The sequence below is a fragment of the Chanos chanos genome, chromosome 6, assembly GCF_902362185.1.
Source record: "Chanos chanos chromosome 6, fChaCha1.1, whole genome shotgun sequence".
Taxonomy (NCBI): Eukaryota; Metazoa; Chordata; class Actinopteri; order Gonorynchiformes; family Chanidae; genus Chanos; species Chanos chanos.
The window spans coordinates 33,267,982-33,284,780 of NC_044500.1; the positions used below are offsets into that span (position 1 = coordinate 33,267,982).

General features: G+C 40.3%; 1 protein-coding gene across 1 annotated transcript; it reads right to left on the minus strand.

Annotated features, from left to right (window-relative positions):
- Positions 1 to 2,009: 2,009 nt before the first annotated feature.
- On the minus strand, positions 2,010 to 12,696 carry wnt4 (wingless-type MMTV integration site family, member 4). Its single transcript, XM_030776390.1, has 5 exons — positions 12,620 to 12,696; positions 3,164 to 3,399; positions 2,929 to 3,060; positions 2,599 to 2,741; positions 2,010 to 2,480 (listed from the first exon to the last, which is right to left on the minus strand). Exons 1-5 carry the CDS (start codon positions 12,694 to 12,696, stop codon positions 2,010 to 2,012), a joined length of 1,059 nt encoding a protein of 352 aa, XP_030632250.1.
- Between the last annotated feature and the right edge of the window lie 4,103 nt (positions 12,697 to 16,799).

A 16,799-nucleotide genomic window follows, 5' to 3' on the forward strand; every position in this document is an offset into this window, starting at 1 on the left:
AATATTTATTGTTCTTGGCATGATGGCATGGCTGGCTGGGTGCAGTCTAGACTGAGTTACCAGGCAGCTGTGTGCAGAGCCTGCTGGAGTGGTGCAGAGAGGTAATGGCTTTGTCCTGCTGGCAGTGCCCCCATAAACCAGCTCTATTACACGGTTAAGCAAGACTGGTTTCTATAGTGACTTGTTGAGCATCAGGTTGAAAACTTACATCATTGTTTAGACATATTCCCCATTTGTGCTGGCAACAAGCAGTAGGTTTTATTATGATCTTTATTCTTTTAAAATGGATCATTTTTGTCATTTTTCCAATTATAATTTGAAGACTTGAAAACATAGAGGTACTTTAGAGCAAGATGACTATTGTGATCATGTAAATTGTAATTGGGCGCTTCAAAAATTGGACCCAGCCATCGAGATATCCACAATAAAAAAAACACCACCATCTTCTACCTGCTACAAGAATAAGAGGTAAACACAACAAGATAAGGGTGGGTCATGAGCACGCTGAATAAAATTTCTGATGTGAACCATATGACACAGACACCAAACACAAAGAAATCCAGGACACTGTGCTGATGTTCTTCCATTCATAAGGCAATGGAGGAATTTTCTTTACAGACTGTAAAAAGAAATGTGACAAGAATGCTTGTCTTTGACACAGCATATATTTCCATTTAACATACATTCATATGCAATATAGTCTTCTTCAGTGGATAGGTCTTTACAGATCTATGTTTCTTTAGAAGCATACTGGATAGCATTTTACTATAGAGAAGCGTGGAATTATGGTAGTTGTAACATATTCGTCATAAATAATTCAGTCACTCCTCCTCGGGTTAATGGAGCAGGGAATGCTTGGGGATGCATTTGTTTTTGGTATGTGCGTCTGGAGAGGAAAAGTGCTCGAGTCATTGTGCACAGTATCCATGGTCCAACCACCCCAAGCTGACCTCCTGGGAAACATCACTTGTTTGGCGCAATTTTTGAACATGGTTACAGCTCAGCACAAATGAAATACTTGCTGACAGTCTGTCTATGTCAAAACAGGTAAATGAATTAGTGTATACAACTCACATTAGTGCTTCACTTTTGCAGATGGTCCGACATTTTATCTATCAGTTTGTGAGCTCTTTACTACGACAAACCTCAGGGGAAAAAAAAAAACAAGACACTATCAAATTTCTGTCATATCTTTTTGGAGCTGGTTTGATTCCCTATGGAAGAAGAGGAATGAATACTTTAATACTTGTTTTTGGAAGACCAATGCTGTGTATTATTTGTGAGTGATTTTTAAAGTCAAGCAGCATAATGGCTGTACAGGAACAAATTGTCACATACACCTAAAATCATAATTTTGTTCCAAAAAGGAAAAAAAAATGTACACCTGGACCGCATCTCAAGATGTTTTTTTTTTTTTTTTTTTTTTTTAATCTCTGTAAATCCGTTAGGTATTCCCTTGACGTGTCTAACTCCAGATGAGTCCCTAAAGCAGCATCAACAATGGAAGGAGAATTAGAGCCAGTGGCCCTGGCATGACTCCTATTCCTCAGCCCATGTGCCCCTTAACCCCGCCCCCACCCCGATTAAATGTCCATTAGCTCCTCCTCTGCACCTATCTCCTCCACCCCCTGGAGAATGTCACATTAGAATTCTCTCTCTACTAGATTCAAATAAGTTAAAAAAATTACAAAAATAAGAGAGCATCCATATTTAAAAATAAAACAATACAAACAGAGAGCGAGGAGATAGAGAAAGAGAGTGTGTGAGAGAATGAAGCTCTCTAATGGGACATTAAATTAGAAAACCTATATTTGCTTGTAGATTTTAATGTGTCCCGTGCAGATAGGTTCCTCTGTCATTATTATACAATGACTGGGAATGTCTTTGTCTTTCTTCCCTTTTTATTGAATATGTATATCTGCTTTCCCTGGGCCGGTAGGGACGGGGATGGTGAGGGGGGGTAGGGAGTCATTCCATAAAGTCCTTTTGGTGAATGGGTGATGGGTGGATCACCGACACGTGTGCATCTCTACCATCTTGCGGCACTGTTTGCACTTGACGTAGCAGCACCAGTGAAACTTGCAGCTGCAGCGGTCCACCACCTCCACCTCCTCCGTGTGGAAGCCTCGGCCGCAGCACATCAGCTCGCAGCCGTCGATGGCTTTCGACGTCTTGTTGCAGTAGCGGCCTGCTGTTCCCAGCATCCCCGGTGTCCTGGGGTCGTAGTCGCAGAAGTCTGGGCTGGGGTCCAGGTAAACCAGGTCCTCATCCGTGTGTGGCTTGAACTGCGAGTTTCTTGGAACAAGCACTTTGGTCGTGCCCACTTTGCGCTGCTCTACCTCTGTGGCGCCGTCAAATTTCTCCTTGATGACGTTGCCCACTTTGCGGAAGGGTGGCATGGCCTTCCAACAGGTCTTCACCTCACAGGAACCCGATACCCCGTGGCATTTACACTCTACTCGCATGTGGTTTAGGATGGCCTGAGGGCGAGGGAAAAAAGATCTTAGAAAGTTTGATCACTATATTCAGGCAGGTGTGGGCTTTTGTGACATCCAGTCTAAATGTGGATTGTTCTGCATACAGAGGAGACTTTCTTACCTTTCTTCCTGCTTCATTGTTATGGAGGTTCATCAGGGCCCTGCTGGAGGACTGTCCTTTGCTTCTCTCTCGGACATCCACAAAGGACTGGGAAAACGCCACTCCATATGCTATATTGTCAGAACAGCCTGACCACTGGAATCCTATAAAGAAAAAAAAAAGAAAAAAGTCATGTGAATGAGAGAGCGGTTTGAAAGATAGGAATAAGTGCACTTAGCTTGCAGTTTCCTTATGTTGCTATGTTGCCACTGAGAACAAACAAGGGCACTAAAGTGATTTTCCAGCATCTACCACTAGGCTGTTACTGTAGTATTTACAACGCTGTCCTACCCTCTGGGCTAACCCCATGCACATTCCGATCGCAGCCACACTTTTCCAGTTCCCCACTACTGCAGGCCCTGGTCACAGCAAAGGCTACACTGGCAGCAGAGATGGCATACACAAAGGCTGCTTCTCTTGTGCCTGTCATTAAAGAAAGAAAAAAAAAAAAACAATATTAGATAAGAAAGCTCCTTAATGGCAGTGACCTCCAGCCCAGACATCAAGGCAAGCGGCAGTATCTTACCCTGTGTAACTACTTTGCCAAAGACCGGTACCGTCTCCAGCGTGGAACAGTTCCATCGGCGGTTGCGGAACTGAAACTGGCACTCGTCAATGGCAAGCTGAGCACCGCGGCGAACAGCATCCATCACCTCCACGTTCCTCTTACAGATCTGCACCTGTCTCTGGATCAGACCTCGCAGCTTCTCACACGTCTCCTCATCTGAGATACTGCCCAAAGATGACAGCTTTGCCAGATACCTGAAAAAACACAGACAGTTACTGTCACTGAGGTCACATACGCACTCGTATTCACAATCCTCTCAAAGATACAAATTCATCTGTCAGAACTATGCACATAAAACCGTATTTATGCACATGAGCTAACTAAGAGTTAGAACCCCCGGTGACCAGAGCAAAATATGTCCTGACACTGAATTAGCAGTATGATAATCCCTTTTAAAGTGAGTTTCATGATACGGCTAGTAGTAATGCCTGAGAGAAGAAAAAATTGACAAAGACAACGTAGAGCAAGACCAGGTTTTGGTGGGGGGGGGGGGGGGGCTTAAATGTTTACATAGGTACATAGGATTTGAAGTTTTGTTTCAATCTGCTCAATAGTTATATTGGAGACACAGCACCCTAGCGATAATGCTGTACCAAGAAAGGAAAATTCCAGCAATACAAATTCATTCAAGTAAGACAAAGACACAAACTGCCAAAATAGGAGGAGAGAGAAAGACAAACACTTTGTGGTCACTAAAGATCAACCAAGTGTATGAAATAATTAATCAACTAAAGCACATTTCCCATCAACAGTCTGTCTTAGAGTTCAGTAACCCTTCTTAAGCAGTCTGTTTGCTTAACATGCAAGAAATCACAAACTGCATAAATATAAACAGCCAGGCATTCCCGCGATGTTCTTGGAAGGTTCTAGTGGCCATGCGAGGTCGGAGATGTTGAGGAGAGGGGATTGAGATTATCTTCCACCCCTCACTTCTAGGGCAGAGGGGTCAGACAGCTACTCTGACAGGGCAGAGTGAGAGATGGCTCAGGCCCTTTCAGTTCCATACTCTCTTTACGGCACCTTATAAAAATAGGCCATTTCAGGAGCCCATCAGAAACACACATGCAAGTCTCTGGCAGAGACCAGATTGTTCTAAGAGTGTTAATGGGCTTAAAGAAGAGCCGTTGGCAGTCTGAAAACAGAGTTTTAGGACTTTTCATCCTCCTTTAAGCTTGGTAAAGATAAAAGGCACAGTGGATTAATGGCTGGACTGCTGCATTAGAGGATTGCATGCAGGCACTGTTTTTGAGGGAGGTCACAAATGTGGGTGGTAGGTGCCTGGGCAATGTCTATTGCTATTCCCCTACTGTCTAGTTTCTGTGGCATGTAATGGTTTGGGGGGGATTTGTGGGAACTGAAGGGGTGTGTGTGTGTGTGTGTGTGTGTGTTGGTTGGTGGAGGACCACCACTGCTTTGTCTCACAAGGGAGAGTTTGCTAATATTTTCAGATTCGATGCAAAATGGCTAACAGTTTAGTATCCCTCCTAACAGGATATTTTTTGAAAGCATTTGATTTTGATTTAGTTTGCTTCAAAACTGCACAAAAATAACATAAATAGTTTTCTAATGAAAACTTTTGTTGAGAGCCAGCCTCATTCCACGAATCAAATTGGAAGATCATGTACACGTTGTCTCCTTTCTATTGCACTAAACATTATTTGCAAGAAAAAAAAGTACATTAAAATAAAAGAGGAATATTTTAGTTCAAAGAAATACATAAGAAAACAGTAAAATTAGCATATTAATTACAAAAATAATATATTGAACATAGACATAGTAACATAATGAGTTTGACCGGATGTTAGTGTTGTCAGATTTTTTGCGAGAATCCCCTCTGAAAGCTGAACTTCTGAATGAGGAAAACCCTGGCAAGTATAGTCACTTCAGCAATATAAATGTTACTGGGTTTTTTTTCTCAATAATTTTTCAAAACACACTCTATTTTACATACATCAGCATATACACCAACTTAAACAAACATATGAACAGCAAATAATATCTAAAGTTAGACTACGCTGCACCATTTCCGTGTCAGCATTATCCACCTTAACGCATGTGTACCATGGGAGAGCTCTCCTGAGTTAAAAACAGCACATCAAAACCTATGAGTTTGTCAGTGCCCTATCCCACTCCTCACTGCTGTTGACAAGGCTTTATTTTGTGGGCCAGCTCTGAAGCAGATATCGTGCGCACACACACACCGCCTTGTCCCTGGGATGGTCATCTCACCACTCAACGACCTCGATAACATCATCCTCGTTCCACTCATCCACATCCTCCCATCTCAAAAGCAGGACGATGACATCATTCATAGGACGCACTCAAGTGTTTTGTTTCTTATCCTTCATAACACGATAAATGTTCCGTGAATAATATATTACATCATTTTGTAAGGATACATAAAGCAACTTATTTCTAAGATGTTTTTGTATATGGGCCTGCAAAGGTACTGTGGTGTACAAGCTGCCCCAGATTTTCTTTTTTTTCTCTTTTTTACAAATTTGCAACATTTCTAGATATACAGGAGTGTGTTACAAGACACTGAATTGAGTGTATCATCAATGAAATCCAAAGGCAATGTTACACAACCTTGATAAATATTTATTATTTGAGACCCAATTCCAAAGATGGAAAATTAAAACAATAGAAGAAAAATAAAGTGACGAACTTCATTTCTCAGAAAATGTAATAGACACAAAGTCTGAGTCTCCAGCAGTGAGGGATGAACTCAAAATGGTCTATGAGGTCACTCTGCACTTTTTCCTCCGAATTAACAAAACCAGGTGCTGATATGGTACCAAGAGATAAAAAAAAAAGAAAGAAAAGAAAGAAGAAAAACAAAACAGTATAAAAGATAAACTACATAGAGGAGAATGTTGTTTTGTTTTCTAAAACAGTTAGTGTGGGAAAAATTGGTCTAGACCTTGAGGGAGTGTGGGTAATCTTGTTTTCAGTCTCTCTCTCTCTTTCTCTTCCTCTCACTCTCTCCCAGTAGCGCGTTCCTCCACCTTTAAAACTAGGGTTAGCAAAATAACAAGAGGAGACTGTGGGATTCAGACGCCCACAGAGTGCAGAAGCTGTCTACTCCGACCTTTCTGGGAGGTTTTCTTGGACCATTCCACCTGGGGCATGGTGCCTGTTGCCTCTACACCATGTTTGTGTAAAATTACACAGGCCTGGTCTCCAAGCACCAGCGGCTCCACATGGCTTAGACCAGCAGCACCTAGCACGCAAGCAGACAGGGGCAGCGGCACAATACAAGCCATGGTGATAGGGAGAGAGAGATAGAGAGAGAGAGAGATAGAGAGAGAGAGAGAAAGAGAGAGAGCAACAGATGGACACTCATAACACTCGTTCCCCGTGTCAATCTACACACCTCTCGGTTCTATCACAGAGTCAACGAACCATGGGTCGGAAAAAAAAAAGTCCCCCGCATATTCACATTGGAGCCACAGATGAGAATTAAAGAGTAACATTTTGTACTGTTTTAACAAATTTTAATTGAATCACTACCTTTATTTAATCGTCAAACTAGCACTGTTTACATTTCCCGTCTTGGGAAAATACTGGGAGTAAATAGATAAAGGTAAATAGCAGACTTGTAGGAGCTGCTTATTGCAAATAAATAGGTTTGTGCTTGCTGAGAGTAAGCACCATGATGTCTGTGTTTGTGACAATATTTGATATTTACATATTTGTCAGCTCTGCGCCACCGTGGCCTCATGTCTGCGTATTGAAAGACATGTTTGGTTAAAGTCCTTTTAGGGCTGAATGGAAGACTTTCAAGGGAATTTAAAGGATTCATTTTACACCTCCGCATCTCAGCTAATCTCATCGTTTTCTTTATAGACAAAATCAAAACACTGACATCACGGCTGACTCCATTAGTGTGAGAAGATTAAACATGAACTTTCACAAGCAGTCTTGCATTTATCTCAACGATGTGGAAGGAGCCGTACCCTTTGCTTTCTCCTTCACCAGTTCAGGTATCTTTGGCTTTAGCGCACATGCATAAATTTCTGAATTGTAAAGCTAATATTGTCCTTCTTGGACTCAGTCTACCGGCTGTGAATCAGTGGTATTAATCTGACATATTCAAAGCCACCGTGATCCACCCAGACTCTGAGAGATGATTTTTTTATTCTGTCAGAGGGAACAGCAGTATGGCAAGTGGATAATCTATTGCCTTATGGAGGTCTCATGTAAACACAACACTGACATGGTACACATCACTAAATGTAACAATATCATGGGCTGAATCTATTCAGTTGTTGACCATGACAAAGAGCTCTCTTAAACTCTAGAGGGCAGTGTTATCTTTATTTCTCCTCGCATAAAAATAAGCTATATTTGAGACATCCATTTTGCTCTTAAGAGACACCCTTCCACTGAAAACTGAAAACAAATGATGATGTTAAATCACTCAGTGAAACAACATCTGACATCTAAATATCTGACTGCCATAAAATAAATAAATAAATAAATAAATATTTTGATAAATGTCACACTTTCTCTGTGCTGATAAGCACTGACATGCGATACATCTAAGTTCACATGTGATTGTATTGGTTATTCTTTATTATATAATCAAAAGAAAGGATCAAAATTCAAAATAAAAGAATATTGTCCTAAATTCTGGACTTTAAAAAACAGCAGCAGTATTTGCATTCTCTATGAGGCAAAGAAAAACAAAGAAAAACAAAGGTTGCACAACACCGAATCCCCGCTATTCCTAATGTAGACAGACCTTTAGTTGCAAAGAACACTGAAGATGAGTGGAGTGTTGAGGTGAAATGGGAACTCCTCAATTTACATCTCCTTAGACAAACTACACAAGGGAAAATAAACTCAAAATAACTTCAAATCAGCCAAAATTTGGCCTTGTTTTGCTTTGATGACCACTTACGCAGTTTCGACAAAGATTATTCAGACCTACGATTGCTGTAGCTGTGTAGATGTCTTACTGTGGAGGAAAAAAAAAGGAAATTGTAAACCATTAAAAACTTCTTAATAGCTGAGATACATCAATCTTTCTCCACTGTTTTTACTTTCCTTGTCTCCTATTACATCTAAGTGGTAAAGAGGGATTGGGAGATGGCAGAAAAAACAGAGGCCTCGTGCAAGAGAGTGAACACAAGGGGGACAATTAACACAATTACTTATACTGGCGGGATGGGGTCTCTATAGGGTTTATTTGGAGCGCTGGCAGCTGTTTTATTTTTAGGGGAAATTAACTCGAGCAAAGCCAGGCGCTTAGAAGCCACCAGGCAGCACATAAAAATAACGTGAAGAGTGGAAAAGCAGTAATAAAAGACTATAAAATTAGTCTCCCTCTGGTGTTTTAATCTGGTGGTCTCACTAGTGTGGATGACTACTCCACTGAAAGAGCTTAAAGAAACAAAAGAGATGTTAGGTTATTGGAGGAATGGTAGGTGTCATGATTTGAAGATCTCTTGAAGGCAAATCAGTTTCGGTAGGGTACAGAGAACAACAATACATTCTCTCTCTCTCTCTCTCTCTCTCTCTCTCTCTCTCCCTCTGATGGTGTGTGTATGTTTCTCCCTGGCTGGCTCATTAACCCTCTATCTTTAACAAGTTTGTCTTTTGCAGTTGCCTGATTCAGAGGATAAAAATCCTTACTTGACCAAATTAGAAAGAAACACATTAGCGGCCGCCATGGGGGTCCAGAATAGGCTGCTGAAAGACCGAGGCTATGTGACAACACAGCTTTTACAACTTCATTGAGCTGTTGTCACCAGTGTTATTTGTGTTAACAGTGCTAGGCGCCAGGCGCATTTCACATTAGGACCTTCTATCTTCTCGCATTGCTCATCAGCTGCCTACTATTTATTGACTACGCATTACAGATGGCTAAACCATCTCTCTTTCCAGCACACTCAGAACGTGATATGTTGTCATTCTCTCTAAGACAACATTAGATTTGGTGGTGAGGGCGAAAGCCTCTGTCTTTAAGAGACAAATTCAAAGTAGAGTTAAAATTTCATTGTCAAAATTGCACTTATGTCTTTTATGTCACAAGTAAAAATCAACAGTTCAATATATATCGGCAAAAGACTATTGAAGGAAACAATTCTCATTTAGTATTTTTAAATTAGATATTCATAAATGTAACAACAAATTCTTTTCTTTTTCTCTTTTTTTTCCCTTTCTTTCTTTCTTTCTTTCTTTCTTTCTTTTTTTTTGCTGTTTCAGGTCTCTCAAGTGAACACTTAAATGTATAAAAATGAATTGATTCAATATATCTAACTGATTTAAGACATGTAACCTATATGACAGTGTTGTGTCTGGATCTTGGCATCTGAACATGTCATAGGAACTGTCTACACAAGCATATGAATACTTTATCATCCACAATTGATCGGATTTACAATTGCCTTGTGTCCCCATCATAGCCTAATGTAAAATGTTTCTTAGTGTTTATATTTAGAGAGTAATGCATAACTTTGGTGGGGATTTACACCAGTAATATGATACCTGATAGAAGTCTTTATAAAATTCTTGGAAATTATAAGCACCTCAGACCCACAGTTCTATTTCAAAACATTCTGCACCTTGTAAGATTTCATCAAAGAATAGAACGCACTAGGCTACCATTAATTCTGTGAAACCATAGACTTGTGTATTAAAAATGTCAGTAACATACTATAATCATTTAGAGTAAATTAATTCAACCAACAAAAAAAATCCTCAGATATTTGGGGGTGAACAATATGTGTCCACTTTGATTTTTTTTCCACTTTTCATTTCCCCCTCAATGTGTTTCTTTCGTCGCTTGTCTTCGCGGTAAACCCGTTACAGCAACATTCTTTACTGATAACTGCCAAACGATTTAAAACATATCCCCACGCGCACGCAGAAACCAGCTGCTCAGTGAGGTTATGAGAGGCGTGCAGGTGCAGCAGAAAGTACTTGGTCACAGCGATGAGTATGAAGTGGAGGTGATGATGGACAAACGCATGAACAATACCGCCCAAATCTCAAAATGAAAAGGTTTTGGCAACACCACAAAGCGACTGATAATAGTCGTTGAGTTAGAAGAGTGGTAAAGACTTGTGTAAAGCAGGCTGCACTCCAGTTCTCGGTCTGTGGCCTTAAAAAAGACCGTGAGTACGAATCGTTTGGATAAATAAACAACTCTTTTATTTTCCCCAACGATACGCCATACAGTTTGAATACGCTACATCTAAAATAGATCAAGTTAAATTAAAAACTGCAAATAAAACCCCCATCATAATCAACCACTGAAACTTAACTACACCTAAATTACAAGAAGGATTTCATCGTACATGCTGTGCGATTTGATTTGCCACCAACTCTTGCACATCAATAATCTGTACACTAAAATATCAAAAACCCTGTTACTGTTGAGATAGCAAAGATAATTGCTGTTGCGCTTTGTTAAAGTGACAAAAACAAGTAGTTACATAATGACAAGGGATAGGTAACGCACTGTTTCTTGATACCTTCACTAAGTACCTATGGTGATATGATACAAGCTGTGTGAGCGGCAATAGCTGTAAATCCATTCATTTCTTAATTTAATCTAAATAAAAACACAAATAAAATATCCCAAACAAAAAAAAATTACAAAAAGGGTATAATTCCGTGTGTATGAATAGTTAAGGGACTAATGTTGAGCGGGACATTACCCTGCTGTAGGAGACAGACCCATGTGATCGATTAAGGTAGATTATTTGACATCGGTGATATAAATAAACTGTGCTTCAGACACACAATTAAACGACATTATGAAATGCGATTATCATTATGAAGGTCTACGAGCAGAACAGAACATACACACATATTATGACGGAATAACATTATTTTGTCTCTAATTCCATTTGACAAAGCAGCTCGTGCGCGCATCGCTTCTTCCTCTTTGCTAAGGCGTTCGGTGATGATTTCGTGATGAAAATGCCAGATTTCAGTATGGTTGGCAGAAAAAGTCTGTGATTTAAACCATTCCAACAACACATTTGCTTATTATTTATTTATCAATATAGTGGCGGACAAAACTTAATACAAACAGGTTCATCAGGAAACGTGCATGTAAATCAATCAGATATTCAAGTGGAACATGAAAAATTTCCTGCAACGAAAACACTTGCCTAGATTATAAATAAAGTCTATGCACGAATCGGAAACATTTTTTTATTATTGATATTGAGGATTTTCTGAATTAAACTACTACAGTTGTTCAGTAGTTTGATTCATACATTCATACTTAGTCTACATGTTTTAGAATAGCCTCTTGTATTTCTCTTAGATGGCCTTTTAAAATATTGGACATAGTCTACACACTTTTCTGTTCGGTCTGACACAGACAGAGGACCTTTCACATGAGCTACCTGCTAATACCTGTCCTTGGATGGGGGCGGAATAGTGCGCGAGCTGCCGTTCAGATTACGCTGTCAGAATAATCGTATTTTGCAGACAAGCAGCGAGGTTCTGTGAAAGTGTGAAACGTGCCTCCACATGTCCAAGACTGTTCCTGTCACCACGCCTGTAGATAGTCAAAAACAGTCAGCCGCCATCGAAAGCGAAGCTATATCATTAAATATACATTTTGAGCGACCTCTGATTCTGCTGCATATTCTATTTGCAAGGGAGACTATATTTCAAACGCACATCTGATTCCAAGTAAGGGCATAGGCCTAAAATAAATAAATAATCGCTGTCTTGTTGTATCACGACACCCCCTTGAAAACAATATTGACAATCTACCAGTATCACTCGAATGGCCTACACATTTAGAATTGGCCCTCTGAGAAAATACTTAACACGGTAGCATAATCCGACGGTTTAGATTGAACAGATTTCATCTGTTTTACAGGAAATGTGCAAACGTATTCTAAAACATGAACTGGTTTATTTTGTTCATAAAGAAGCGGAGTTGTTGTAGGCAGGTTCCCACACTGCCTGCGCCAAGTACTTGGAGAGGACACGAATGCCCGCAAGTTCACAGATGTGCAGAGCTTTCAGAGTAGAGTAATGTTAGCTCGTCCACAGGTACATACACTCCAAAAATTCTGGTTTACTTATGTGAACCAACCACTGGTGAACAGAAGCTAGGTCAATGTACTGAGTTACCAAATAGGTGCTTTTTATTTTTGCTACCGAATAAATTGAAAGTAATGTGAGCTGTCTCATTTAAACGAGAGCTATACAACCGGCAAATGTTCAACAAGTGGTCGCCAAGAGGCACCTGTTTAAAACTTTTGAAAGAAACTGATACATGTGACAGATTAGCGGTAACCTATTCTGCGGTAATAAATGAGAGGCAGTAAGTTTTGAAGCAATCAAGTGACAGTCATACAAAAAATAACACTAAGACGAAGCTAAATAACTTAAAAAGAGATGGGGTAGCATCAGTTAAAACTGAAGCTCACTTACAGCCAGTTGCTTGCGTTCGCAGAGAAGAGCGCCAGAATTAACATCAGCAGTGACCTTAACAAGTACTCCGATGTCATCTTGAGAAAGTACAAAAAATGTCCAAGGTTACAATCCACAGTTGGTGTGTTTGTATGTAATGTTCTCTCTTGTAAATATGAGGGGTGGTTTCAGTGAAGGGACAGCGCGGATTAGTTGATCCCTTTAGAAGCAATTAATCCATCATCAGGCATCCACCCGGGAAAGCCACAGGTCTTGTGTGTGTTGCTCGTCCGTCTCTTCATGTGCTACATAAGGATGAAACTGAGCAATAAACATTAAAACTAGTGACTGGCAAACGTGGTCTATATTTCAAGCCTCTCGTTTAATTTATTGTTAGGTCTTGTTTTCACATTAATACTTCCAGGCAAGTATGCTCTACAATCTAACGATGTTTTCCATTCAAATACCTCACAACTTTTGGTTTAACAGTGTTGCGCTCCTTCACATATACTACGTTTGTAGTTAATCAGTTTGTTTAACGTTAACGTCTCCCTCGTTTGATAACCCTGCTAGAAGCCTTTCTGAGCACGACGTTAAACTGAATGTCGAATTTAGTTACTCCTGGAGGATTTCGGAGGGGCGGCGCGAAATTTGGGGGAGGTTTTGATGTGTGAATATGGAGATAAAGGCGGGTTTAGTGCATGCGAGAGCGCGTTATGTTTTTTTCTCTGCCAAGCGGTTTTTTAGAGTTCTCCTGAGGGAATTAAATACGGCATCTATTCACCGTGGTCGAAGAGTAACCGCGTATACTTTTTGGCACGGTTTTTTCTTGGCCTCAGTGCCCCCAAACGCAAGTACTTTCTAGTTTAAGATTCTATTTAAAGACTGCTCGGTAGGCTATAAAGCTAACAGAGGTAGACGAAATAAGCCCCTATTATGTTACATGTTTTATTATTTATTAGTATCTATTATTTTAAATTGATATTATTGTTATTATTATTACATATTTTTTTCGGAAAACTAAAACTTAAAATTGTCCCTCAGTGAATTTCCATCAAATCATTGCAAATGATGTAATAACATATCTGAGAAGCACTGTAAGAAATAGGGCTCACCCACCAAATTGATGAAATTGTTTAAAGCGTATACAGGGAGTAGAAAAAAAAGCTATCTTGTCTAAAGTAAGCATAATTGTTTCTTCCATACGAACTTCGTCAATGTGGTCTTTACCAGCTGAAGAGACGCACATTTGTAATATTGCAATCTAGTTCATCTCGGCAGTGCAGCTGGGAGACGACAGAGCCTGGGTGTTTTGAGAATAAGTGCAGTCAAGGAAGTTCCCGGATGAATCGCCTCGGCATATTTTACAATTTAATTGATCCTTTGGCAATTATGGGAAAAGCAGTTTTTTTGTACGGTGTTACAATCTGATACACTGATAGGTCGGTAGAATAGTAATTCAGTTACCAACAGAGGGAGAAAGTGAGTAATGTTGAAAAAGTCTGGGTCAAGTATGGCAGGTGCCAGAAAAGCAAGGATTGAACTGGATTTGATCTCATTATGAACACAGAGATGAAAAATTAAGCTGTAGCAGAATGACGACGATGACGATAATCGACGACGATGCTAGTAATGACCACCACCACCATCATCATCATCATCAAGATGTTTATTATTATTTTGCTGTTTTATTGGTTGATATCCTTTTTTCTTTTTAGTAATCCTTTGTATAATTGTTTAAGATGCCCCATATATTACTATTTTTGGACAATTCATCATCACCATTGTTAGCATCTTCACCATGAGCATCTCTTTCAGCATCAACAAAAGTTTCTGTGTCTGAGAATTTATTTTTCTACCAATTTATAAATGCATAGGCAAAAATTGCTACTGCCAGCAGCCAAACTGCAAAGTGGTGCATAACTGTTTAAGTAAAAGTGGTCACAATGATTTTCGATATGCATATTTAAGTAATATTAAAAGCATTTTTGGACAGTGTTTTCACGGAGGCGTGTGCTATGCAGCGAAATTTCACCAGTTATCCCTCTGTGTCAGTGCTGCCTCTGCACTCTTTTTCAGCGCTCCGTGATGTTGATTTACTGGGCTTTGGCTGCTGTGCAATCCCACACTCACAAAAGAGGTGCGATCCGTTATCCCCGCAGACGCCGTGGATGATGTCCGGGCAGGGGGAACTCGACTCTATGGAGCCAAGGCGCTGAGGCTTGGACAGTGGACAGCCAACATGACCCAGGGGTCTTTTTTTCTATCTCAATGCTTACAGTTTCTCACTTGACCATTAAACCAAGGCATCACTCTTGTAACCACTAACAATAGAGACAGTTTGTCTGTTCCAGCCAGACTAAATGGGAAATGTTGTATGGGTTGAGGGTGGTTTGATGAGCTGCCTTCTTTGGTGGCTGTGGCTCTTGCCCTGTGTTTTTCTCTTAACAGTCTCAGGGTCCTTGTTTGTCATCTGTGCCTTCATCCCTCACTTTACTCAAACGATTCTTTCGTGCTTCCAAGGTAACAGGCTTGTACATGCTCAAAGTGTCAATCTCAGCGCTGTGTGTGAAAGTCCTCACTTGACAAACTCAGGGACAATGGTCTTCAGGACCATCACTCAAGAGCCATCTCTCAGGCCTCGACAAACAATGTTTCATTAAATCAGTTCCCTCCTGATCAACTTCAAATGTAACTATATTGTGAACCAGAAGGAGTCTGATGTAGCCAACATGTTCTCATCTTTTTGTCAGTGCAGATTCCCATATGTGTGTTATTATACCATATCTGAAAATGTATTTATATAACCGTGAGTCTACTTACAGTCATGAATCTATGTGCAAGCATTCAGAAGTAAGCGTATGTGCATGTGTCAGAGCTAACATGTGTGATTGAGTAAACACGTTGTAAGTGGTGCTGACTTGTGACTCCCCACTGTGCATTTAAGTGAAATTACCAGAGGCGTGCGCCACTCGTCAAAGACCTCATTATTGCAGGACAGGGTCACTAGACATCTGGGGTAGGCTTTACACAGAATGTGTTCAGGCACTGCAAAACAACCACTCTACATGACTGCTATGTATTGTGTTGCCTAGCAACCTAGACATAACTCTAACATTGCATATTTTTTTCTTTAACCACAGCATACCTACAGTGTGTCCACAGCCTCAAAATACCCCTAGTTAAGACTGCAGGAGGCTACTTTAATTTATGTATGTTAATTATTGCATGAATTTTCTCTTCCCTAACTGCCACCTTAAATTCTCTTTCTCACGTTACTGTCTTGCTCACGTTCTTTACTTCAATTTGACACCATTTGTTAAACATTCATTTCTGTGTGATTATATTTTTTCCTCTCACCCAAAAGAAACTACACATAAACACTGAGTGTCCATTCTAGATGGCCCTGGAGCTTAACAGAGAAGGACAGCCGAAAGCTGCAAGGCTGATGTGCACTCTGTAGCTTTATAGAGTCACATAAACAGACCTGGGAGTGATGGATGAACAACTGGTGTCATCTGTGGTCCATCTGAAACAATCTTATGATATTTCGTAGTGGCTACAAATGACCTAGATTAAGCATTCTTCTGTGCTTTGTCTAGACCAGAAATTAAATGTCACTGCTGATGTCAGTGAAAACTAGACCGTGAGGATGTAGGGGTCATTGAACAGACGGACTGGTCATCACTGTCTGTGATAAATAAAAACCAGCATGAATGGACCTTGAGAGAGAGGGTGAGAGAGAGAGTGAGAGAGAGAGAGAGAGAGAGAGAGAGAGACAGAGAGTGATAGAAAAAACCTTAGTCATGGAAAAAGTTTTCTTAACTGTTGCACCCTCCATGGCAACTAGGGCTGGTACATATATCTGGTCACAATGACATTCCAAGCCAGACAGATTTTATATAGCCTCAGCTTGCCCAGTCATCACCAAGGCAACGGCATCTCAGTGGCATGTTAATGGTAGTCCACAGGACCCCTTTAACATTTACACTGGGCATCAGGCACCATAAACATTTCCCCATTTGCGTTCTCCTGGCCATGAGTTATGACTACATTGTAGCCAGTTCTCTCACATCCATTAGGTCTTGCACCTGCTACTAAGGGGACAGCTACTGAGAAGGAGAAAGAGTAATACTAGACAAATTTCCTTTATGTGTTCCCAACTTGCTTCAAAGTGCTTTTGGTGTATTTTAGACAAACT